The following is a 24,348-nucleotide window of genomic DNA, read 5'->3' on the forward strand; positions in this document are numbered from 1 at the left end:
CCCAGTTCGGGCACATGAGATCCCAGGTCCAAGCACATGGGGAAGGCAACCAGTCAGTGCTTCTCTCTCTCATCACTGTTTCTCTCTTTCTCTCCCTTCCTCTCCCCCTCTCTCTAAAAAGCAATGAAAAATGTTCTCAGGTGAGGATTTAAAAAAATTAAACTGAAAAACCCTGAAATGCAGGTCTCCAACTAGCAAGTATTAGATAGGCAGCCAATAAATGGGCTGTATTTTAAGTCCAGGAGCCTCTTCCTGGCCTGCAAGCCTTCTGGGTGGAGTCAGGGCCAAGGCCAAGCAGTCAGGCTTCCAACCCGGGCAACAGTCTTCAAGGAGCACAGAAACATCCCTAGAAATGTAAGGAGACGGGGAAAAGAGAATTTATCTGAACTCCGTCACAGGGATCACTGTGTGTAGCTGGAAAGAAAACTTGGTAAGCTGCCTGACCCCATTCTGCAGGGGAGTGGGCCCAGTGACCTGTGGCTGGGTGCTCATGAACTTGGAGGCAGAGATGAATGAGTTAAGACCAGGGGAGCTCCACCAGGTCCCCTCAGCACGCTTCCCCGCCTGCATGTGGCCTGCACCCCAAATAAACATTGGACAGATTTTTTAAGAATATTGCTTAGAAATGTTGTCAAAGTATAGCCTGCTTGAGTTGCCACTTGTCTTTGTCCATCTCTTTTCATTGGCCACTTACTTGGAAGACCAGCCTGGACTAAGTGGGCCATTGGAAGTCTTAAGGAGCTCTGGGGCGTGGCTTTGGGGATGAGCAGGCCAGGTGAAGCTGAGGGACTTGTGGGAGCCAGGGAGGAGAAGGGTCTTTACTATCTGAGTCCATTTCCTCTGCAAAGTTGACCCTAAGCTCCTTCCCCCCATGTATGCAAGAGGTGGGGGGTGGGGGGGCACTCCATAACCCCCAGGCTCGGTGATCAGCTCTGTCACTAACTAGTCAAATGATTATCAGACAAGTCACTTTACCTCTCCAGGCCTGAGTTTCCTCATGATGAAAACAAAACCTTAAGATATGTCTCAAGAGAGATTCAGGCTGAGTTCCTAGGAGCTACTCACGCAAAAGGGAAACGCAGCCATTCAGTAGCATTGCACTACGCTGTTGCTAAACTAGGAACTAGAAGCCATTAAGGAGTTGCCCTTTCCATGATGTCTTTAAAGACTAACCACATGTTTGGGGGTAATGAGTCAGTTGTAATTACAATACATAGGCCAAGTCGAAAATGAATTAATCACACAGTGAAGCAGTTAGCACCTAATTAAAATACAGTAGACTTGTGTAATTTGCAAGTGCCTCTATCACTGTGATTAAGTCTATTTTATAACTGAGCATCTTGGTCTCGACTGAGGTAGACGCGTCAATACAATGTACGCAGGGCGCAGGTGGCAGAGCAGGAGCGAGGAAACACATCTGGCTGGGAAGGCGGGCATTTAAAACACTTCTCAGCAGCAGAGGCACGTGGGAGGATGCAGGAAGGACCTGACGCCCTCATTCTGCCTTAGCCTGTGCCAGCCTAGGACACTCAGCCAGGGACTCTCCGAGGAAGCGAGGGGCACGCCTTGCACGTTCCTTTGCTCACCCTTCTTTCCCGGCCTCACAGAACTCTCTAAGGATCCATTGGCAGGGTTTCTTATTGCAAATTCTCTGTGGCTGGGATATCTCTCTGTTTTCTTCATTGCCATGTTCCCAGCCAGGCGCATAATAGACACTCCATGCACACTAATTGCATAAGTGAATGAAGTAAGTGAAAGCCATTCATTGAGGGGGACTTAGGACTGTGGATTCTATGTCCTGTATTGCCACAGTTCCCTCTCCCTCCGCCCTCTACAGGACAGAAAGGAGAAGGACCGTTTGTTGAGCACTGAGTGCCCCGGGCTGGGTTGGGGGCTTGACAAACACAGCCCTATTTAAGTGGTCCAAAAACCCATGAGGTAAACATTACCAGTCCCAGTAGGCAGGTGAGGAGACTGGAGCTGAATGAGCTTCAGAGATTGGTCAGAGTCACTCACCAGACAGGTCAGAAACAGGACCTGAGTGTGACCCCGACTCCATTGCTTCTGGTTTTCGTGTCTCTTTTTGGAGCGGACGGGATTCGAGAGCCTGTGCTTATCTGCACAGCTAGAGCAGCAAAGGGGCCCAGTGCTTCACGTTGGTTTCTTTACTTCCCTTTCCCTTGGCTTTACCAAACTGTCTGGTCGTTTTTCTTTCTTTCTTTCCTTTTCAAATTTATTTTTAGAGAGAGGGGAAGAGAGGGAGAAAGAGAGGGAGAGAAACATTGATGTGCAAGAGATACATTGATAGGCTGCCTCTCCCACACCCCAGCTGGGGACCTGGCCCGCAGTCCAGGCATGTGTCCTGACTGGGAATTGAACCAGCAGCCTTTTGGGTTGCAGGATGACATCCAACCCACTAAGCCACACCAGTCAGTCTGGCCATTTTTCAATATCAACCATTCAGACTTTTCTAAATAGCAATGGACCTGGCCACTGTGAAGACAAGGAAATGGGGAGAGAATGGGGGCAGAGTGTGCAGGAAGGAGCATGTCTGTCTGTCTCCCCACCTGTGCGTGGTCCCCTGACCGCATCTTGTCGTTCAGCTCCCTACTGCAGCCTGCCCAGGGCTCCGCTCCACGGCTTCCTTCTGGGCCAGACCAGCACCCAGCCCGGAGGCTCCATCCACTTTGGCTGCAATGCTGGCTACCGCTTGGTGGGACAGAGCATGGCCATTTGTACGCGGCATCCCCAGGGCTACTACCTGTGGAGCGAGGCCATTCCTCTCTGTCAAGGTGAGAAGCAGGTGGGAAGGGGGTGACAGGTGGCTCAGATCCCACTCACATCTTGGGTTTGCCTCAGGACCAGTCACTTCCAAATACGGCTTTCCTCATTGATCCTTCACCCTTTCAGAAAGCATATGTTGAGGATCCACAATGTCTTTAGCCCCGGAGAGATACACACATAAAACACGGTGTCAAACACAGCGTCAGTGTCTTCAGAGCAGTGAGGGGATGCACATCAGCCACGTACATGCAGAACGACAGAGGAAGGACGTGCTGTGTCAGGAGAGTGAACCACGTTGCTGGGCCCAGGGGAAAGAAGGGACCTCCCTCCTTTCGGACAGCTAAGGAAGCTTCCAGAAGCGCATGCTTGGGCTCGGGCTCATAGAGCAAGCAGGGTGTGGGACCAGGCGTTGGCAAGGAAACATTCCAGACAGCAGCCAGGGCATTTGGAAAAGCACAGAATTGAGAGGGGCAAGACACAGGCTGGTGGAAGCACCAGGTCAGAGGAGAAGAGGGCGGACGGCGACCATCCCCATCCTCGGGCACCAGCTCAGGCCCGCGATAGGCCCCAGGCAGTTCCCCTGCATTGCCTTTGATCACTTACAGGATGTTTTTAACTTAAAGTAATATACCTTCTGACTAGTAGTCTGAAACTATAGATAATACCAAAGAAAAGAGTTAAAATGACCTATAATGCCATCAGTTGAGATCACCACTGTTAACACTTTACAATCGTCCTTCAGCCTTTTATGTATTGTTTACCAAAATGACATCATCGACACCCCAAACTCTCCGTGTTAGCATGTGTATACACTTAAATACATTCCTCATCATTATTTTCCGTGGTTACAGAACATTATGGAAAAACTGAGTTATTCAAGTCTTGTCCTATTGTTGGTCACTTGAATTTCTATATTTTTTGTTACTGTTAATGGTGCCGCTATTAAAATTTTTATAATGTCATTGTTAAGAACATCCATATGTATTTCTTAAAATAAATTCCCAAGAATGAGATTGTTGAATCATAACCTATTCAAAATCTATAGCTTTTGAAACTTACTTCCCTTCCACATTCTCAACATTATGTACTGCACTGACAAAAGCAAAGAACCTTGCTGATTATAGATGCAAAAACAGGACACCACACTGGTGTTTTATGTCCTTGCTCTTCCGTCCCCAGTGGGGTGCCACCCTTTTTAATGACACCTGCCATCTCCAACCCCCACCACCTTCCGGCCTGTGCCTGCACTTTCTCAAAGATCAGAAGCTGCGTGTCATTAGGATTCTGTTCAATTTTCTGAGCAAAGGTCAGGGAGAACTGACTGTCACAAATGGCAAGTGTCATTTGGCTTTGATCTTGGTGTCTAACTCTATCAACAGAGACACTATGTGTCTCACCCCCCCCCAGCTCCTATTGAAACCTACAAGTGCCTCTCATCTCTTTCATCTTTTGTCACTTTCCCAAAGTAAGCCCTGTAGGCTCTGACCGCCGTCCTCATACTGATCCTCACACTGCTCTCTGCCTCTCCTCCCCAGCCCTCCCCAAGCTTCCCTCCGACCCTCTCTTTCCCAGCCATTCCCCCTCTGCTCTCTGGATTCCTGGGCCCGTGGCCAACAACAAACGCCCTGGCTCCCAACCCAGAGGGGCTCTCTGCCCTTCCTCCCTCCGCAGAGTCTGTGGCTCTCCTCTGAGAACAGGCACTCTGTGGCCCTTTCAAGCGAAGAGTGTTAATCGCCCCTTTCCCACACAGCCCTGGGGCCAGGAGAGCCCTGGTATTCCCCCAGTTCCCCACTGATGCTTCCAAGCCGTGACCTCTGCACCAACAAAGCATCCCATGTAGAGTCGGCATCTCCTAAAGCTTTCTCCCTCCTTCCCCAGCTCACCCCCTCCCAGATATCCTCTCCTCGGAGATACCATTCCACCACGTGTTTCAAATACCTCGTGGTTCTCTCCCCACGTCTCCAACCCACAGAAAGGGTCTCTCTTATGTGGGTTTTGGGGGACCATGTTTTGACACGGAGATCAGGAGACAGGCTTGTAGTCTCTTAGGCTGGAAAGTTATGTTTTGTCTTCTTAGTTATCCACAAGAGGAGGGGCAGGCCAGGGCCATGAGAAGGGGCTGCTGCCCACTTCCTTCACCTGCTGCCTGATTGACTCCCCACGCAGAATGTCATGGGGATCTAAATATTTCTTCCCAAGGGTTTAAGGAAACGAGGTAGTTAGGTCATCAGATACGACAAGTTAGCTAACCTGGTACCACTGAAGAAGCTCAAAGCCTTGCCGTACAGGCATTAAAAGAGCGTCACGTTCAAATGCTCCCTTATTATATTGCTGATGAACAAATCCCCATTGCCCAGGCTCGCCTTGTCCACAGTGGCCAAGTCTCATCCTGGGTGACGCCAGCTTAGGGCAGACAGGACAGGTGAGAGGTAGAACTCAAAAAGAGAGCACCCAGTTTGGAATACTGGCATGGAAAAGGGCAGATGTTGCCAAGTTTTTAGGTCTTAGTGGAGTCAGGAAAACCCAACCCAGTGTGTAGAATTAGATAGACTCACTGTTTGGAACTTGCATATATATTTTTTAAATGCTCTCTGTCCTGACTGGTGTGAATCAGTTGGTTGGATGTCCAACAAAACAAAAGGTCGCTGCTTCGATTCCTAGTCAGGGCACGTGCCTGGGTTGCGGGTTCAGTCTGCAGTCGGGGCACGTGCCAGAGGCAACTGATCAATGTTTCTCCCCCATCAGTGTGTCCTTCCCTCTCTTTGACCACCCCCCTCCCCTCTCTGTAAAATATAAATTTAAAAAATCTTTTATAAATAAATAAACAATGCTCCCTCATTCCCTCACTCCTTCCATTCCTGATCCTCCTCTTTCGGGCCCACGTCTGGTCTTGGGATCTTCCTTCCATCTTCCCTCGGGACAGTCCCTCCTTCTCCACCTCATTGTCATAATGGAGTCCCAGCCCTATTTCTCTTCTTGCTCCTGGACATCCTTGTCCCATCACGCATCCCTGTTAGCCCGAGCTTCTCCTGACTCTGAGGGACAGAGGTCCGAGCTCCAGCCTCGTTCACAGAGGCGGCAGATGAGGGACGGCAGTGGGCACTCTGACTGGTGTCACGTCCGTCAGAGCTCCGGAACGAGGGAGCAGGTGCAGGCGTGGCTGGTAAGCGCTGATTTCTTTCCGAGACCACACAGGCCCCTCCTGCCTACGTAATGTACGCTCCTCCGATAAACCTGGTGTGGGCCCTGCTCCTCCTGAAATCTGACCCTGGCCGGGTCGCTGTACACCTCTCTCTCCTGAGCTGTCAGTGTGAGATCTCTTTTCATATTCCTGAGTTCTCTCATTGTCTATATCTCATATCGTGCCTTTTCTTGGTTTTTATACTCTTTTTTTGATGAAGTAGATAGTAAATTCTTTGACAAGGGTTCATGAGAGATCAATTTAACGAGTCTTTAAATGTCTGAAAATTACTGTTATTTTTGCCTTCACACTTGCGGGGCAGGTTGACTAAGTAAAATTCTAGGGTACAAATCATGTCCTTCAGAAATTCAAAGGCATCGTTCTGTTATCCTCGAACACCATTGTTGCTGATGGGAAGTCCGATGCTGGTCTGACTCTCATTCCTTCACAGGGAAGTCACTTTTCTCCTCTCCCTCCGGGGAGGTATAGGACTCTCTGCGTGTCTTTGGTCTTCCGAACGTCCGTGATGGCGAATCTAAGAGTGCTTCTCTGCGTCCCTTTGGCTTCCTTTCATTCTGGAGACTGTGCCTCTCTCCGAAGTGGGAAATTTTTCCTGTGATCATTCCGTCCCCGCCTTTTGCTCTGTTGTCTCCTTCCGGAACCCTGACCCTTAGAGGCCGGACCTCCAGGACTGACCCCTGTGCCATCAGCCCTTTGTAATCGTTCTCATTCTTTGTCCTCTTGATCGATATTCTTGGAAATTCCTTTCCACTGTAATCTCCAAACCTTCTATTGAATGCTAACTTCAGCAATCATGTTTTTAAATTAAAAGAGCTCTTGATCTCTTTTTGTTTTTCTTTTGTCAAAGCACTCTGTTCTCACTGTATGAATATAATACGTTACCTTGATTTTCTCAGGATACTACTTACTAATCAGAAGCGTAAAGATTATTACGTATCTTCAGTGTAATGAGTTAGCTCCGTCTCCTAAAGGAGACACTTTTTCTTGTTTTTAATCTTTATGTCTTTCGTGCTGCTGTTTCTAAAACATCTCATGATCCTCGACTGTGCACATTTTGAAGTAAAAGCGAGGCTGATGCTTTTCAGGTAGCAGACGTGAGTTAGCTCTGTTGTTACTACACACAGACACCTGTGCCCGCGGGGCCTCCCCCGTGGAAAGCAGTGGAGGTGAGCGCGAGCCGCCGAGCAGGCGGAGGGGCGGCCTGCAGGCCGTGAGCGCATGTCGGTGCTAGAATAAAAGAGCTTCACTCAGCGATGCCGGCTCGAGCCTCAGCAGCCTTAATTCTCTCAAGGGATTTTTTGTTTTTTTGGTGTTCTGTGTTTGGTTTTCCCTCAAATGGGAAAGAAGACCCTCTCTATTTCATTTGAAGAACGTGGGCCCGAATGCCTCCACACTGGGAGCAGGGACAAACTGGTCTCACCCCGGCTCCCTCCCGTGTATTTATTTTGGTCTGTGGCTTCTTGGCACCATTTAATCTGTCAACACCCTTCCATCTACACTTTATCTCCCGAAGTTTTTTTTTAACTCTCTCTGGTGATCCTCATTTTTTGTTGTTAAGAAGATTTTTCCTTTCATTGGTATTTACTGTCATTTTATTAGGGTATCGGGTTAGAGGAAAGGTAAAAAGTATATCCTCAGAACACCATCTGGAAGCAGACACGCTCACGACTTTCCTCCCTTTGCCAGCTCTCTCCTGTGGGCTTCCTGAGGCTCCTAAGAATGGAATGGTGTTTGGCAAAGAGTACACGGTGGGGACCAAAGCCGTGTACAGCTGCAATGAAGGCTACCACCTGCAGGCAGGCGCCGAAGCCACAGCAGAGTGTCTGGAAACCGGCCTGTGGAGCAACCGCAACGTCCCTCCCCAGTGTGTCCGTGAGTCCTTGGGCAGCGGAGGCGGGTGCCAGGAGGGGCTGGGTAAGCAGATGGAAAGATTCCCGCAGGGAGTGGGGGGAAAGCAGGTTCGTGGAGGCTGAGGGTTCAAGAGAGCAGAGACAGATGAGCAGCAGCATCTACCCGCTTAGGTTCCTGTTTGAAACTGCTCCCAAATCATCAATGATCATCGCACCCTGAGTTGTCACCATAAAGCATCACAGAACTTGGGGATGACCTGCCCCACCTCCTCTTAGATGGAGAAACTGCCAGAACATTTGCACAAGTGTCCTTTGATCACAAAACTCCAAAATGACAGAGGTACAGTTCAGCTTTAAGGTCAAAGTCACAAACTGGCAGCCTAATGGACCGTACGTATCCAATCCAAAAATAAGGGTTTTGTATTGTTTTGTTTTGTTTCTTTGACCTACAGTGTAACTTATAAAAATTCATAATTGCCTTCTAGCATCTTAAAACCAGGACATTTTACATAAATATCCATATTTCTAGCTTTTCTTGAACATGATTATCTGGCCCCTTTGGATCCAGGTAGTAAATGATGATGATGACTTTTCCTAGTACATTAAGGTTAAACATGATTTTTTATCCCCTACAAAAGACAGAAAGAAAGAAAATGAAGATCTGACCAAACAGAACTTGCAGCCTCACATCCAACGACCAGCATTGACTGAGCAGCACTGCCCTTTTTTTGGTGGGGGTGCAGATCTGCCCCCTCCCGTTTGGCCACATTCCCCACCCCGCCCACCTCATTCATTACCAGACTTGCACGGGGACGGAAGACTCTTGGATGCACCATTACTGTCTGCCAGGCCCCAGCTCTGGACTTCCGCCCGTCTCTCCCATAATTAACCGATGCTCCTCTCTGCCCCTGTCCACCCAGCCGTGACCTGTCCCGACATCAGCGGCGTCAGTGTGGAGCACGGCCGGTGGAGGCTCATCTTTGAGACGCAGTACCAGTTCCAGGCGCAGCTGATGCTCATCTGCGACGCTGGCTACTATTACACTGGCCAAAGGGTCATCCGCTGTCAGGCCAACGGCAAATGGAGCCTCGGAAACTCTATGCCCACCTGCCAAAGTAAGCCCAGGAGGGGAGGGTGGGCAAGTTTCGGCTCAGTGCCTGCTACCTGAACTCCTACATGGGGAGGGAGAGAAGAGGGGTATTACCTGGGATTCCAGTGCATCCCTCCTTTAATACACACCTAGAATCTGGAGCTGGGGAGATGCTTACTTCTTTAAGGAAGTACTTCTTAGTATCTTGTCATCTTCTTAAAAAGCTGCCTTTGTCCAGGTGAGCACCCACTAACCCATTTACTCAACATTCATGCCAGGTACTGTAGAGTTATGAAAAAGTTTGTGACTCCTGCCTGCCAGGAGTGCAGAATCTACTGGAGAGGCAGACAACTAAGGACACAGTGACAGTGGTGTGTGATAAGGCCTGTCACAGGAGTGCAGACAGGAAGAATGGGCACGGCACGAGGGCCACGCCACCTAAGGGTGTCAGCCTTTCCTTCTTCATTGCAAATTGTTCTTCCTTGGTTCTTCAAGAGAGTTTCAAAATCCAGGGTTCCTGGGAAGCCACTCTAAGACAGAGGTTATTAGAGAGTTGTCCTGGGATCACTACCCATGGAAGGAAAGGGAAGGACACAAGACTGGGGAGAGGGAGAAGCTGGTTCTGAGGCAGCAGCTGTGAAGGCCTCGGTCGACCCCCCAAGGGGCTCTTACCCCTCCGTACTGACCAAACATTGGGTACAGGCTGCCCCGGCAGGACAGCGGGTCTTTAGACGGGAGAACTTGTCAACCAAGACAACCGGAAGAGGGCTAGCTGCCCAGGGTTCCTTTCCAGCCACTGGGGAAATAAATCCTGCGGGCCTAGATGGGGGTCTGAGTGGCTCACCGCGGCATCCACTACACAGGAGATACACACAGTCTTCACCTAATCAGTAAGGCTGTGGAGGAGGAAGGAAGTGCTCGTGCAGGGGCAGAAGAAGACAGCTTGTCAGTGAGCCGTGGGCAGTGAGACTGCAGGAGTGGGGGCTTCCCAGCACCTGTGATCCAAGACACTGTTGTCTGGTCACCCACATGCAGAGTCCACAGAGGAATGTAATCCTGCCGGTGGCAGAGTAGGGGACACGAGCTCAGGCCAACGAAGCGGCTCACGTTCCTGTGCGGCCTGGGCTGGGGGGCCTCACCCCTGTGTCAGCCAGTGGCCTTCTGCAATGCTCTGTGGGACAGTGCGAGGCTGCTGCGCTGCTCGGCAGAAATCACAAGGGAATGGATTTGCAGTGTCTGCCCTGAGCGCCAAGGAGCACACACCACTGAATCACCATTTCTCCAGTCCGGAGCTTCTGACCTGGGCGCACCTCTGAGCCACCTGAGTTGTTTAAAAACGCATGCGCCTGGGCCAGAGATGGTGCGCCAGGGATCCAGAGTGCAGCCTGGACAGTTTTAAAGCTCCTCGGGTGCTTCTAGCAACACCTCCAGTTGAGATACACTGCTCCCGTGTAACGTCACCCGGGTCGCCATCACAACCCGTGTTATGGTCATGAGTCCCATCAGAGTAAGGCCAGACAGACCCTGTTTCAGTCATGTTGTAGCTAACCAGAAGCAGCACATGTCTGACTGAGCCCTTTGTCACCTTTGTAGTCATCTCCTGCGGCGAGCTCCCCATCCCGCCCAGCGGGCACCGCATCGGAACGCTGTCCATCTACGGGGCCACAGCCATCTTCTCCTGCAACTCCGGGTACACGCTGGTGGGCTCCCGGGTGAGGGAGTGCATGGCCAACGGACTCTGGAGTGGCGCTGAGGTCCGCTGCCTCGGTAGGTGACCTCCTGAGGCCCAGCCTGCCCGTTCTCCCCTCCTCGGGGCAAGTTAGATCTTTCCAAAGCAGGATCCTGGTCTCAGGACAGTATTATTTTACCCACTTTCACCAGTTATGGGGCATCTGCCATGACTAAAACCCTAAAATGGCTCCTCTTGGGGCACCCAAAAGAAAGAGAACCTCTTACAGTGGGACGAGACAAACCTTCTGAGGGGTTGTCTTTCTGATCAGAAAGACGGCCTCTTCTTATTGGCCCCTGAATGATGGGTGGAGCCCCAGGCTCCACCTTCAGGGCAAAGCACAGACACCTTCCTGTGGCATGTCTAAAACACCTTTTGTATTTCTATCGGCGAGTTTTGCATGTGGTGGATTTTACATATGCTATATGATACAGAAATATATTTTTGTTGCTTGCTTATTCTATACAGTTGATATACATACACACACATACATATACTTCATAAGCTATGATAAACTCATTTTTTTTAATCAGGCTTACAAAAAGTAAAGTTATTATTTCCTCCATGGTTAATCCACCCCCTACCTAAGCCTTAGATGCTAAGGTTCTCTGTGCTCTCACTCCTTTCTTGGACCCCCTCGAGCACAAAGGAGGGTCCCAACTACACAAAAGTAACAGCACACATAGGACGGTCCATTCCACAGTCAACAGTACGGCCCTCCCACTGTCTCAGGCCCCTGTTGAGTGCACACAGGGCCAGAGGATGCTGCTGGAAATGCTAGGCACATGCTCTTCCCAAATGCCATTTAATAAAATAATGCACCTGGGTTTCCATTGTCTGTGTGCCTTGCCTCTCAAAAAGGAAGGATGAATTTAGCTAGACCACCTGCTTTTACATGGTTATTTTTAACACAACGAGACATCGGCTGCCTTACTGTACACCGTGGTGCCCTCCAGTAAATGCTCAGTAAACGCTTGCTGCTGAGAACGGGGCCCGGGAGAGGGGTGCAGGGAGGTAGCAGAGACCATTTCTCACCGGCGTGTAGACAGACACACACTGAAGGTCAGTGGTAGAGGCCACATGGGATGCAGCCTTGGGATTTGGGGTTGCCACGTGAGCAACACCGCTGCTATCACGTCTCAGATTCCTGAAGTCACTCCTGGATGGATGGCTACTTTCCAGGGCAGGTGGGAACACAATGGGTGGGGGGCCCTTGGTCCTCTTCCCCACCATCCCTGTCTCCTCCTACCCTGACCAAGCCCCGCCTCACTTTGGCAAGCTCCCCTTTGATTCACACTCTTTTCTCATTCCCCCCAAAGCTGGACACTGCGGGACTCCTGAGCCCATTGTCAATGGGCACATTAATGGGGAGAACTACAGTTACCGGGGCAGCGTGGTGTATCAGTGCAACGCCGGCTTCCGCCTGATCGGCATGTCCGTGCGCATCTGCCAGCAGGATCATCACTGGTCGGGCAAGACCCCTTTCTGTGTGCGTAAGTATGTTGCCCGCTCTCCCTAGTCACGGGCCCAGATCCGACACAGACCAACTCCCTTGTTCTCTTGATTAGGTTTAGCTAGAGGCCTTCACACACTTTTTCCAATGATGCGATTATTACATCTGTTTTTAGTTTTCTTCATGTCACTAATTATTGCTTTTACCTTTATTATTTCTTTCCTTGTGATTTCTTTTGGTTAACTTTTTGGTTCATTTTCTGTCTGTTGAGATTGGAATTTAATTCACCTAATTTCATTGACTATCATGATATATGTGTTTAGGACTATGAAATTTCTTCTGATCGCTACTCTAATTGTATCACATAGACTACACTAATTCATGTTTTATTATTAAGCAGAAATTTGGCAATTTTGGTATTCATTTCCCCTTTCACCCAGAAGTTTTTTTTAAGATTTTTTAAGTTATTTTTCTTTAGAGAGGAAGGGAAGGAGAGAGGGAGAGAAATATCAATGTGTGGCTGCCTCTCGTGGGTCCCCTGCTAGGAACTGGCCTGCAACCCAGGCATGTGCCCTGACTGGGAATTGAACCATGATCCTTTGGTTTGCAGACCCGTGCTCAATCCACTGAGCTACACCAGCCAGGGCCAGAAGTTTTTAAATAGAAGAGTATTTTTTAAATTCCAGGTGAAGGACCTTTTTCATTTTTATTTTGTTGTTTATTTCTAATGTTATTGCATTATACATAATATTTCTACTTCATTGGCTTTATTGATCTCTCTTTGAGTCTTACTATATTATCAGTTGTTATGAATGTTCCAGGTACATTTGCAAAGAAAGGGTATTAGAGCATGAAGTTCTGTATATAGTCATGAGGTGCCCCTTATTGATTCTGTTGTTTATGCCTTTGTACACTTATTTATTTTTTGTCCATTTGACTTGTTTTGTTCTGAGAGGTTTTTTTTTAAGTTTTCTATTATTAGTGTGCTTCTCTTTACTTTCCCCTGCACTTCCTGCAGCTTCTGCTACATAAAGGTAGTTGCTGTGTTATTTGGTGTGTGGATATTCATAACTATTAGAGCCACATGGCAGATTGTGGTTTTAGCCTTTAAAAATATCTTCCCTATCACTCTTAATATTTTTGACTTGAATTGCCCTGTGCCTGATATTAGGCTCAATTCTTACTTTCATCCTTAACATCATAAACAACATTTTGTTCATATCACATTTTAATGCCATTAGCCACCCCCCTCCCATTTTCTTATGTAACCATTTGGTACCTAGCTTATCAATTTTTAATAGTGCCCTTTGACTTTCCCTATTGACTGCACAGCAATCAACGAGCCTATTCTGCTTTTCTTCTCCCACCCCTTTCTCCTTCCACCTTTGGTTGCATTATTTCTACTTTGTGAGAATATACACTCTTTGTTATTGTGTTTATGTAATATCATTCTACCCTTTTCCCTACCTTTATTTTACTCCCAGATCTACCATTAAATATACCAAAAGCTCACCAGCACTGCCGAAGTCTTCCCATTCACCTCCTGGCTGGGTCAAGCTCAGTCACTAGGATAATACATTCTTTTATTAACACCTCCTTTGCACAGTGTTCCCCAGGTTCTTGCATGTTTACTATTGTTTATCCAGCCTTAAAACATTGAGGAAAACTGGATTGTACATAAAATTGTTGATCACTCTTTCTTTCTTTGACTTCCTTAAAAATGTTCTTTGATGATTACTTAGCTTTGTGTGTTACTCTGAAGAATGCAGATATTAGTTTGTTTCTGTTGCTCTTGTGAGTTACTTGCTGGTTTTTCTCGGGGCCTGATGATTGCTTTTCCTTTATCCTTGAAGGATAATATTTCACCTGGATGCGCCCCTGTTTACTGTTCAAAGACATGCCTGTGTGTCAATATTTAATTCAGTTTAGACTGTTGTTACAGTTTCCTTAGGTTTCATGTGTTTCATTTTCGATGAGATTCTCATCAGCTGAGATGCTTTGATTCCTTTTTATTTCCTTTTGTTATTGCTTTAGACATGTTTAGGCTGATGGTTTCTGTTCATTTTGTGGCTTGAGGGTGGTTCACAAGAGCACCCCCTTCCGTCAATGTAGCAAAACATGATTGTTTTGGTTTTGTTTTAAATTTATTTTTCATTTAAATATAGTTGGTGTAAGTCTTTTATTGGTTATATTAGTTTCAGATGTATAATATGGTGATTCAACATTTTTATACTTTACAATGTGATCGCCCCACTAATTCTAGTAATTACCTGTCACCATATAAACTTACCACAATATTACTGAGCCTTTCCACCCATACTCTTCTTCCTTCTGATAACCATCCCTTTGATTTCTGTTTCTGTGAGTCTGTTTCTATTTTGTTTTGCCTATTTTTTTTTGTTTTGGCTTGTTTTTATTTATTTTTATTTAGATTTCATGTACAAGTGAAACCATATGGTACTTCTCTTTCTCTACCTTACTTATTTCATTCAGCATAATACCCTCTAGATTCATTTATGTTGTCACAAATGGCAAGATTTCATTCTTTTTTACTGCTACATAATATTCCATGGCATATATATGGCGTGGCATATATCCCACATCTTCTTTATCCATTGATCTATCAATGGGCACCTAGGTTGTTTTCATATATCAATGCAGTTCCTATCAAAATACCAATATCATTCTTCTAGGAACTAGAACAAATAATCTTAAAATTTATATAGAACTACAAAAGACCCCAACTATCCAAAACAATCTTGAGAAAGAAGAACAAAGTTAGAGGTATCGTTCTCCCTCATCTCAAACTATACTACAAAGCTATAACCATCAAAACAGTATGGTACTGACACAGAAGCAGACACCTAGATCAATGAACAGAATAGAGAGCCCAGAAATAAAAACCTTAGTTATATGGCCAACTAATGTATAACAAAGAAGGTAAAGATATACCCTGGGAGTAATGACAGGATCTTCAATAAGTGCTGTTGGATAAGCTGAACAGATACATGTTTCGTTTGCTAATAGAAGGCTTTCTTGTGTGTGGTAAGGAAGGGTTGCACCTCCTCCATTTTGTCTGTCTGTTTCTCGTTTGTCATTGCAGGACCCTAAATTCTCTTCCTTTTGCTTCTTTCTCCCAGTGCTACCCAGTCTCCAGAGGATATCTTTTCTCTATGTCTACCTCCCCCACTCCATCCTTCTCACATTCCCTGTATCTCTTTACCTTTCCTTTTGTCTAGAAACATCGAGGAGAATCACACCCACTTTTAGGTGCCTTCCCTGTAGCTGTTGCATCCCAATGTACCCGAATCTCTCTTCAATATGCTCCGCCTTCAGATGAACATTCTCTCTCCAGCAGTGACTTGAAATCAGTATGCAGTCTTCCCCGGCTTCTCTCTTCTCTTTCCGTGCAGTCTTGCTCTCCACGAAGGCTTGCATCAGAAGCATGAGAAATGGTTCAGCCTGGCTTTAGTGTTGGTTTTTCTCCCTACCCATAATTTAAAGTTTATAGCATTCTCTGTCTTCTAGTTTTGCTGCAGGCCCAGGCTTTCTACTGTTTTATTTGTTCTTCTTGTTAAACTGCATTTTGAAAATTTAGGTGGCCACCCTATTCTCAGCTGCCTGCAAGTAATTTGGAAAATTCTTCACTTTTTAACACTCCCTAAAGTAAGCCTTTGTGTAAATTGCAGGGTTTTGTTCTTAATTTTTGTAAGGCTGGATTTTATTTTTAATTCTTTTTCTTCATGTGGCTTCTGTACATGAGATGGAACAATAAAATAATGAAACTTACTCAATAAGCAGCCCATGAAAATAGGTCTCAATAACTACTAAAGTATCACGGACGTAGACAACAGAGTGGTGATTGCTGGGGCGGGGGGAAGGGGGGTATAAAGGGACTAAGTGGTCATGGAAAAAACACAATAAAGATTAAATTAAAAAAACTAGAAAATAACTTGACAGATTAGAAAAATAAAAGACAAAATATTAAAGTTCCTTCTGGAAGCAAGCCCGTCTATATTCAGTTTGTCTTCCAGATGCATATAAAGAAGATGTATTTGGTTTCCTCCAGGAGACAAAAATTCATATGCCTTGAGGAACTTGGCACAGAATGTGTGTGAATAGATTGGGTTATAAAGAAAAGGGAAGGATGGAGTCTAGAATTAAATGCAGACTGTCAGCCTAGGAGATATTCTAGGCCTGGTCCACACTGAAGGGCTGTGTAGTAAAGCATTCAGACAGGCGGACCCGGGACCTAGGTGGCCAGCATTCAAATCCCAGATCCATGGCTGTATGACTTGGGATGAGTTCAGTTATCTCGCAGGGTCTCAGTGTTCTTGTCTATGAAATGCAGACACTTCAAAGAGTATTATGAGGATGAAATCAATTAATTCACATAAAATGGCCAGAACAATAAACACTGAAATAATGTGACAATCGGATGATCTGTGATGCAGATGTTGAGCAGATGCTGCTATTGTTATTGTTGCTGTGATGATGACAAGAATGGGGGTGGGGGTGGGGTTGCATGGGACAGAGGGCTCAGCTGAGTACTCTGGGACCATTCTGTGAGCACCAGGTCCTCTTCTTCCTCCCTGCCCGTGGCTGAACAAATTATAAAATAAAACAGAGCCATTGGTGGGTGTCAAGATATCACCTTTGCTGCTGATAAAGGATACATTGGAGACCATAGCTTCATGCAAGAGCCCAATGGAGCCTGCTAAATGAACCCCAGAGCAGGGTGGGTTCGCACACAAAAACAGAGGCAACGCCACCCTGGCGGGGCGGAGGGGGGGACAGGTGCCCCTTCGTTGTTGGAGAGAGCAGTGCCCCCTGCGGGCAGCTGGGTCCCTAAAGGAAGAGGCAGAGCTGAGCCAGATTGCACAGATGGGCCACCCGGTATTGCCTGGGGCAGGGTCGGTAAAAGAGAGCAGAGACAGGCCAGGAATCACACCAGCTGAACTCCGTTCACGTGGAAGGAGGGGTTGTGCTCTGCCAACAACGCTGGCTCCCTGGGGTTGGCCTTGGCCTTGGCCCCTGGTCTGGCAGGGTGACCAATCCCTCCATCCGAGCTTGGCTAGCATTGACTCTGGCTCTGTCAGGACTGGCCCAGGAATGAGGACGGCTCTCCATCAGCTGAGGGTGGTTGTCAGGGTATCTAGCAATGAGGAGTGGAGTGGGGGGGGCCACAGGGACCAGAGGCAGGACTGTGTCACTGGATGACAACAACTGCAGTCCAGGCCTGAGTTGTCCAAGCTATGGACGCGCCTTCAAGGAAGAAATGTCCCCGTGAGGATTTCAGGAAATAAGGTTTTGCAGCAGAAGAGACTAAAGTTAGACTTACAGCTGAACTTTACTGATGGGCATGAGACATACCAGGTGAGAGGAGGATGGACATTTTGGGGTGTGGACCAACAGGAGGGCTTACCCATCTCCTGTTTCGGTTACAGCAATTACCTGTGGACACCCAGGCAATCCAATCAATGGCCTCACTCAGGGCAACCAGTTTAACCTCAACGATGTGGTCAAGTTCGTTTGCAACCCTGGATATGTGTCTGAGGGCGCCGCCAGGTCCCAGTGCCTGGCCAGCGGGCAGTGGAGCGACATGCTGCCTACCTGCAGGAGTGAGTCTTCCTTCTTCTCCCACTCCCCTCCCCAGCACCCCTCCCATCAGTGGCCCAGGAACCCATGAGCAGAAGCCATGGATCCAATCCTGGAGTTATTTTGACTCAGGGAAGACTTGAGACAGAGAAGGGTCACAAATGGGGACTTTCTAGACACAGCCATGTAAAATTTCATCATGGTAACATCAAAAAAGCAAATGAAGTTTCATACATGAAAGTAGAAGTAAAAAGTATATTTTTGTTTATATTTCATAAACCAATAATCCATCATATAGAGCTCCATTGTTGATGAAAGAAAAAAAAAGCAGAAGTGTTCAAATGAAAAATAAACAGCCGATGGGGGTTGGGTTGAAGGGACAGAGGACAGAGAAGAAACCGAGGACTCGAGAGGCAGATTCTGCACAGAGGACATTCCGGCCCCACCTGGATCCTTCGGGAGACAGTAGCTGCTGAAACTTTCGGGGGTCCGTTCACAGCAGCAAAGGGCAGGCGGAGCTGTCTGCCCCTCACCAAGCAAGGCCAGGTGGGCTCAGTGACATTTATGCGGAGAGTCAGAGTGGGCGGAACAGAGAGAGCCGGCCCTGACCTGGGAGGTTAATCCGTTCTTCCGGGTAACGAGGGCTGAGATTCCCTGGGACAGGGCCCCGTGTCAGCATTTGCGGGGCGTGGTGATTGGCTGTGTGGTACATCACGGCTCATTTATTACTGATATCAAAGAACCAAAATTTTCAAGTGATTTTTAAAAAATAAGTCACATTCACCACTAATCCTCAAATCGCATGCCTCTCTTAACGTTTCAAAGACGCTGTTTTGAGTGAGAGGGGGTCCCACAGAACACAGGGAGGATCGCCAAGACCTTGCTTTGTGCCTTGCTTATCCATACCGGCAGGAAGAGTCGAGAACTGCTGCTTTGGGGGGTTATCCCATGTTCCCTTCTCCCCAAGAACTGTGCTCCCAACACAAGATGCAAACTCTCCCAGGCCTTCAGCCAACCCACTGCTGCCCACGGCCGCCAGCCTGGAAGTCAGAGGGCAGGGCTAACATCCTTAGAAACCCTGGCCTCCGGTTTCTACCGGAGAACGGACTAAGTGTCCTACTCCCCTCTAGTCCGTTCTCCACCCTGACAGGGTAATCTGTTTAAAATGCAAACCTGATCAAGTCACTCCCTGTTCCAACCGCCTTCCCAGACTTCCCCCACCCTTGGGAGAAAGTACCCCCCAGGTTTACAGCCCCCCCCCCAACCTGGTCCAGCCTCACTCTCCTTCACCTTGTCTGCTCCCTGCCTGGCTCTCCACTGGGTTCCAGCCACACGGAACCTCTTGCATTTCCTGCACGTGCCCCGCGTGTCCTGCACCCACAGGGCACTCCCAAACGAGGTCTTCCTCCTCAGTCCCCCCTCGCCACTCCCTCTTTGTCACCAGGAGCCTGTTGAAATGTTGCTTTCTCCTGGGAAGCCTTTCCTGCTCCACCCCCTGCTGTGATGCTTCGCTCTGTGCTCCCAGAACATTCTCTGCTGCCCCTATCAGAGCACTTATCAAACAGCATAGTTGCCTGTTTGTTCTTCTCTCTCAGTTCTCCACAGGGAATGACTATAGCTGTCCCCCTGACCCAGCAGGGGACAGATGTCTGGAGACACTTTGGATTGTCACACTGGAGGATTTTGTTGGCATCTGGTGGGTGGAGGCCGGGGATCCTGTTAAACATCCCACAGGACCACCCCCCTGGCAACAAAGACCTATCAGCCCAGACGTCCACGGTGCAGAGGTAGAGAAACTCTAGGTTGTAAGTTCTGTGCTGTCCTCACTGCCCAGCACCCAGCTTGGCACTCGGTACAGCACAGTGAATACCATGAATGAATGAATGAATGCCACTCACTTCTTCTGAGACGCCGGCCTCTCTGAACCTCAGAGACACACATCAAAGTGAAAATACCTTATACTTTAAAAGCTTGTCAAAATTTTGAAATACCTGCCCTGTTGCCTGAGATTCAGGCAAGATAATGAATGTGAAAGTGTTTTGAAAGCAAAACATTCATGAGTTATGAATGATATCGTCATTATTCTAAAACTGCTCTCTGATTTTGAGTTAAGCTGCTTTGGAAACACTCGAACATTTAAAAGTCAAATGTAGCCCCCAGGACATTAATCTCTCCCTGGAATACACGTAAAAGTGATTAAAAGCGTTTGCAGCCGAGGCCAGCCCCTGTTCAAGTCAGCTCTGATGCATGGGCCTTACAGCTGATGAGCTCGCTACAGGGGGCTCCTGTGCCGGGACCAGCCCCACGGATCCAGGCGGCCATGCCTGTGCGGGACTCGGGTGTGCAAACACATCCCAGTCCTGGCTGACACCGTCTGCAGTAGACGTGTGCAAGGGAGCACTGAGGAGGGAGAGGTAACCAGTCAGAGAGGAGGCAGGAAGGTTTCTTGAAGGGGGTCATGTCTCTTTGGACAAGCAAGAATGTGTCCCTTAACTGGGGGACGAAGGGGCGGGAGAAGGACCAGCCGCTGGACCAGCTCACCCTCCTGGGCAGGATCTGCTCCGTGTTGCCAGTTTTGGTCTGGAAACGTTGCTGTACTGGAATGCTGCCTGGTTGGGCTTCTGAGTTCCCGTTTAGAAGGCTGTGAGGGTGCGTGCGGTGAGTCCGCATCTAACTGTCCCCTTCCATTGCAGTCACCAACTGCACAGACCCCGGGCACCAAGAAAACAGCATTCGCCAGGTCCATGCCAGCGGCCCGCACAGGTTCAGCTACGGCACCATGGTGTCTTACCAATGCAGCCACGGCTTCTACCTCCTGGGCACCCCCGTGCTCAGCTGCCAGGGCGACGGCACCTGGGACCGTCCCCGCCCCCAGTGTCTCTGTAAGTAGATGTCGTCTAGTCCAGGTGGTCACCTGTGCAGGCTGACGGGATGGTTCATGTTAGAGAACTGTCCTGTGTGTGTGTGTGTGTGCACGTGCATGTGTGTGTTTTTGTGTGTGTGTGTGTGACTTCACAATGGTGGCCACTCTGGCTCCTCCTTGGATGTCAGAGCCCTCCTCGGCCCCTGTTGGGTTAGTTGCCATACCCCTTCCCACGCTCCCTTTCTTCCTGGCTGGGGGCCTGGTCCCTTGCTGCTACCACCACCAGCCTCTACAGCCTTCAGGGTTCTCTTTCTCTCCAACCGGCCGCCTGGCGGAACCCTGTCTCCCATTGTCTCTCCCATTGTCCCCCCTCCTCGCCTCCTGGGAAAGGCAGCACAGCCCTTCCCTTGACGGCCTGGAGCAGGAAAGCCACGGACTCTCCGGCAGGCCGACCCGGAGCTGAACCCTGGCTTTGCCACGCAACAGGCTGCGTGGTTTGAGAGAAGCCCGTTGACCTCTCAGAGCCTCCGTGTCTTCGGCTGCAAAAGTGACAATAGTCCCCTATTCAGTGGGGCTCCTAGAGGATTAAATAAGAAGTCCATGCAGGTGCCCGGTATACTATCTAGCACTCAATAGACAATAACTGCTTTAACTATTATTAGGAAAAAGTATGGGGGCAACGTGTTTAAACAACAGGGGGGAGGGAGCATGGTCAGAATCTTGCCATGTGGGTATAGCCTCATATATCCTCATGAGGAGAAGCCCCTCGGTGTCCTGCCCTTTCCTCTAGTTCCTGAGGTTGAATCCTGTGCATCACTCCCTCCCCAGTCTCCCTGGTAGTGGAGGTGAAGCTGCAGTCCAGGGGATTGATGAGCGGTGCATGGTAGCCCTCGGTCAGCCCCCTCAGCTTCGTCGCATCCCCCACACCTGCCGCCCCCGTCTGCAGGACTCCACCTCGTCAGGCCCCCGTGCTTCTAGGAGTGAGAAGAGACTGGGGCAGCTCCTCCCTGCCCACCATTCTCTTGTTCGAGGACCCCAACCTGGCCGTCCAGCCCCTTCCATGACTGATACATTTGACTGACAAATTTGGGGGAGGTTGGAAATGGGCTGCCCGCCACCTGCTTTACATTGGTGCCAGCTGCGGTTCAGAGCCCATGGTGGTTTCAGATTAATCTTCTGGTGAAAGGAAGCTTTTATCATATTAAAATTACTCATCTATATGAATTTCTTGCCCAAAGCTTGTTTTACCGGATGTTAATATTGATATTGAAATAATTAGTTAATATACAATGACACTAATATAATGAATGACCAGCTTCTTCTGGGAGATTTAGTTCATTTGCATTTTTCCTTCTTTGGTGAAGGATAATTCACAGGCCGTAAAATTCACTCTTTCAAAGTCTATAATTGAATGACTTCAGTGTGGTCACAGAGTGGCTCAGTCTCACCACGATCTAATTCCAGGGCGTGTTCCTCCCACACCAGGAGCCCTTTGAGCCGTCACTTCCCGTTCACCACCACTACTCTGTCCACCAGCAGTCATTTGTCTGCTCTCTGTCCATGAGCACGCCCATCCTGGACCTTGTATGCAAATGGAATATTACACGTGGCCTTCTGAGACCGGCTTCCTTTACTCTGTATGAGGTTTTCAAAGTTCATTCATGTTGCAGTGCTTATCAGTCCTTCATTCTTTTTTATGGCCAAATCCCATTCCGTTGCATGAACGCATCCATCACATTTTGTTTATCCACCCTCGGCTGGTAGACATCCGAGCTCTTTCCACTTCCTGGCTGTTTTGATCAATGCTGCTCTGAATGTTTACATACAAGTTTTTGTGTGAATTGTTGGTTCTCTTGGGTATATACCTAGGAGTGGAATTGCTGGGTCACACGGGAACTTTATTTTTTAATGTTCGGAAGATAACTATTCTCCAAAGTGTCTGTGCCATTTTACTTGCTCACCAGTGACACATGAGGTTGCAGTTTCTCCACATTCCTCACTGTTCATTGTAGTGAAGACTTCACTGGAACACACCGTTCCAGTGGGTGTGAAGCGGTATCTCAGTGTGGTGGTGACTTCCATTTCCCCGGTGACTTATGACACTGAGCATCTTCTTGTGTGCTTCCTGGCCATTAGTATCTCTTCTTTAGAGAAATGTCTGTTCAAGTCCTCTGCCCACTTTTTGAGTCATTTGTCTTTGTACTGTGGAGTTTTAACAGTTCTCTACATATTCTGAATATTGTACTCCTACTTGCAGATACATGATTTGCTAACATTTTCTCCCATTTTGTGGATGATCTTTTCACTTTCTGAATAGTGTCCTTTGATCCATGAATGTTTTTTTCATTTTTAATGAGATTCAACTTATTTACTCTTTCTTTTGTTGCTTGTGCTTTTGGTGGAATATTTAAGAAACCATTGCCTAATCCGATGCCACCAAGATCACCTCCTCTATGAACAGGCATAGTTTTACTTATTGCTCCAAACTGGATGCTTGTTACATCTTTCTCTGACCGGATTGCCTGGCTGGAGCTTCCAGTACACCGTGGAGTAGAACTGGCAAGAACAGACATTCTTGTCATGTACTTGGCCGTGGGGAGAAAGCTTTCGGTCTTTAATCATTAGGTATGATGTCAGCTGTGAGTTTGTCATGGATCCCCTTGACCACCTTGAGGGAAGTTGCCCTCTATTCCTAGCCTGTTAAACATTTTCATCACAAAAAGGTGCTGGGTTTTTGTCAAATGATCTGAATCTACTGGGATTATCGCCTGGGGATTTTTTTCCCCTCATTCCATTAATATGGTGTATTATACTGATTGATTTTTCCTATGTTGAACACTCTTGTGTTCCTGGAACAAATCACATTTGGTCACGGTGTATAATCCTTCTCTCATGCTGCTGGATTTGGTTTGCTAGCATTGTACTGAGGATTTTTACAACTATATTCGTAAAGGATATTGGTCTGTAGTCTTCCTTCCCGGTAATGTCTTTGGCTTTGGTTTCAGGGTTATACGAACATGGTAGAATGAGTTTGAAAGTGTTCTCTCTTCTGGTTTTAGGAATAGTTTGAGAAAAATTAGTGTTATTTCTTCTTTAAATGTTGGTAGAATTCAGCAGGAAGTCAGCTGGTCCTCTGCTGTTCTTCGATAAAAGTTTTTGATTATTGATAGATTCTATTTATTTGCTATAATTCTATTTAGATATTCCATCTCTTCTTGAGTCAGTTTTGGTAGTTTGTGTGTTTCTAGGAATTTTTGGCCATTTCATCTTGGTTATCTAATTCATTGGCATACAATTGTTCATGTTCATAGTATTCTCCTTAATCCTTTTCATTTCTCGAAGGTTTGCTGGTAGTAATGTTCCCACTTTTATTCCCAATTTTAGTAATTTTAATTTTTTTCTTTCTCCCTCTCATCAAACTTGCAACACATTTGTCAATTTTGTCGATCTTTTCAAAGAACAAACTTTTGGTTTTATTTTGTCTACTGCTTTTCTACTTTCTATTTTACTTATCTATCATTATTATTATTTCCTTCCCTCTATTTGCTTTGGGTTTAGTCTGCTCCTCTTTTTCCAGTTTCTTAAAGAGGAACATTAGGTTTTGGATTTGAGATCTTTTTAATGCAGGCATTTACAGCTATGAATTTTCCCCAGAACACTGCTTTCTCTGCATCTCACAAGTGCTGGTATGTTATGTCTTCATTTTTTACCTCAAATATTTTCTAATTTCTTTTTTGATCTCTTCTTTAACCTCTTGGTTATTTCAGAGTCTGTTGTTT

The 24,348-nt window shown here is 47.5% G+C and overlaps 1 protein-coding gene across 1 annotated transcript in view; it reads left to right on the forward strand.

Moving 5' to 3' along the window:
• Positions 1-24,348, forward strand: part of CSMD2 (CUB and Sushi multiple domains 2) — a 546,707-nt gene that overhangs the window by 489,333 nt on the left and 33,026 nt on the right. Inside the window, exons 49-55 of the mRNA XM_053660680.1 lie at positions 2,604-2,792; positions 7,673-7,858; positions 8,757-8,951; positions 10,520-10,693; positions 11,975-12,148; positions 17,556-17,729; positions 20,400-20,588. Coding sequence (XP_053516655.1) covers positions 2,604-2,792; positions 7,673-7,858; positions 8,757-8,951; positions 10,520-10,693; positions 11,975-12,148; positions 17,556-17,729; positions 20,400-20,588 — 1,281 coding nt within the window. The remainder of the gene's footprint in view (positions 1-2,603; positions 2,793-7,672; positions 7,859-8,756; positions 8,952-10,519; positions 10,694-11,974; positions 12,149-17,555; positions 17,730-20,399; positions 20,589-24,348) is intronic.

The sequence above is a fragment of the Artibeus jamaicensis genome, unplaced genomic scaffold (assembly GCF_021234435.1).
Source record: "Artibeus jamaicensis isolate MK-2021 breed Jamaican fruit bat unplaced genomic scaffold, CSHL_Jam_final scaffold_847, whole genome shotgun sequence".
Classification (NCBI taxonomy): domain Eukaryota; kingdom Metazoa; phylum Chordata; class Mammalia; order Chiroptera; family Phyllostomidae; genus Artibeus; species Artibeus jamaicensis.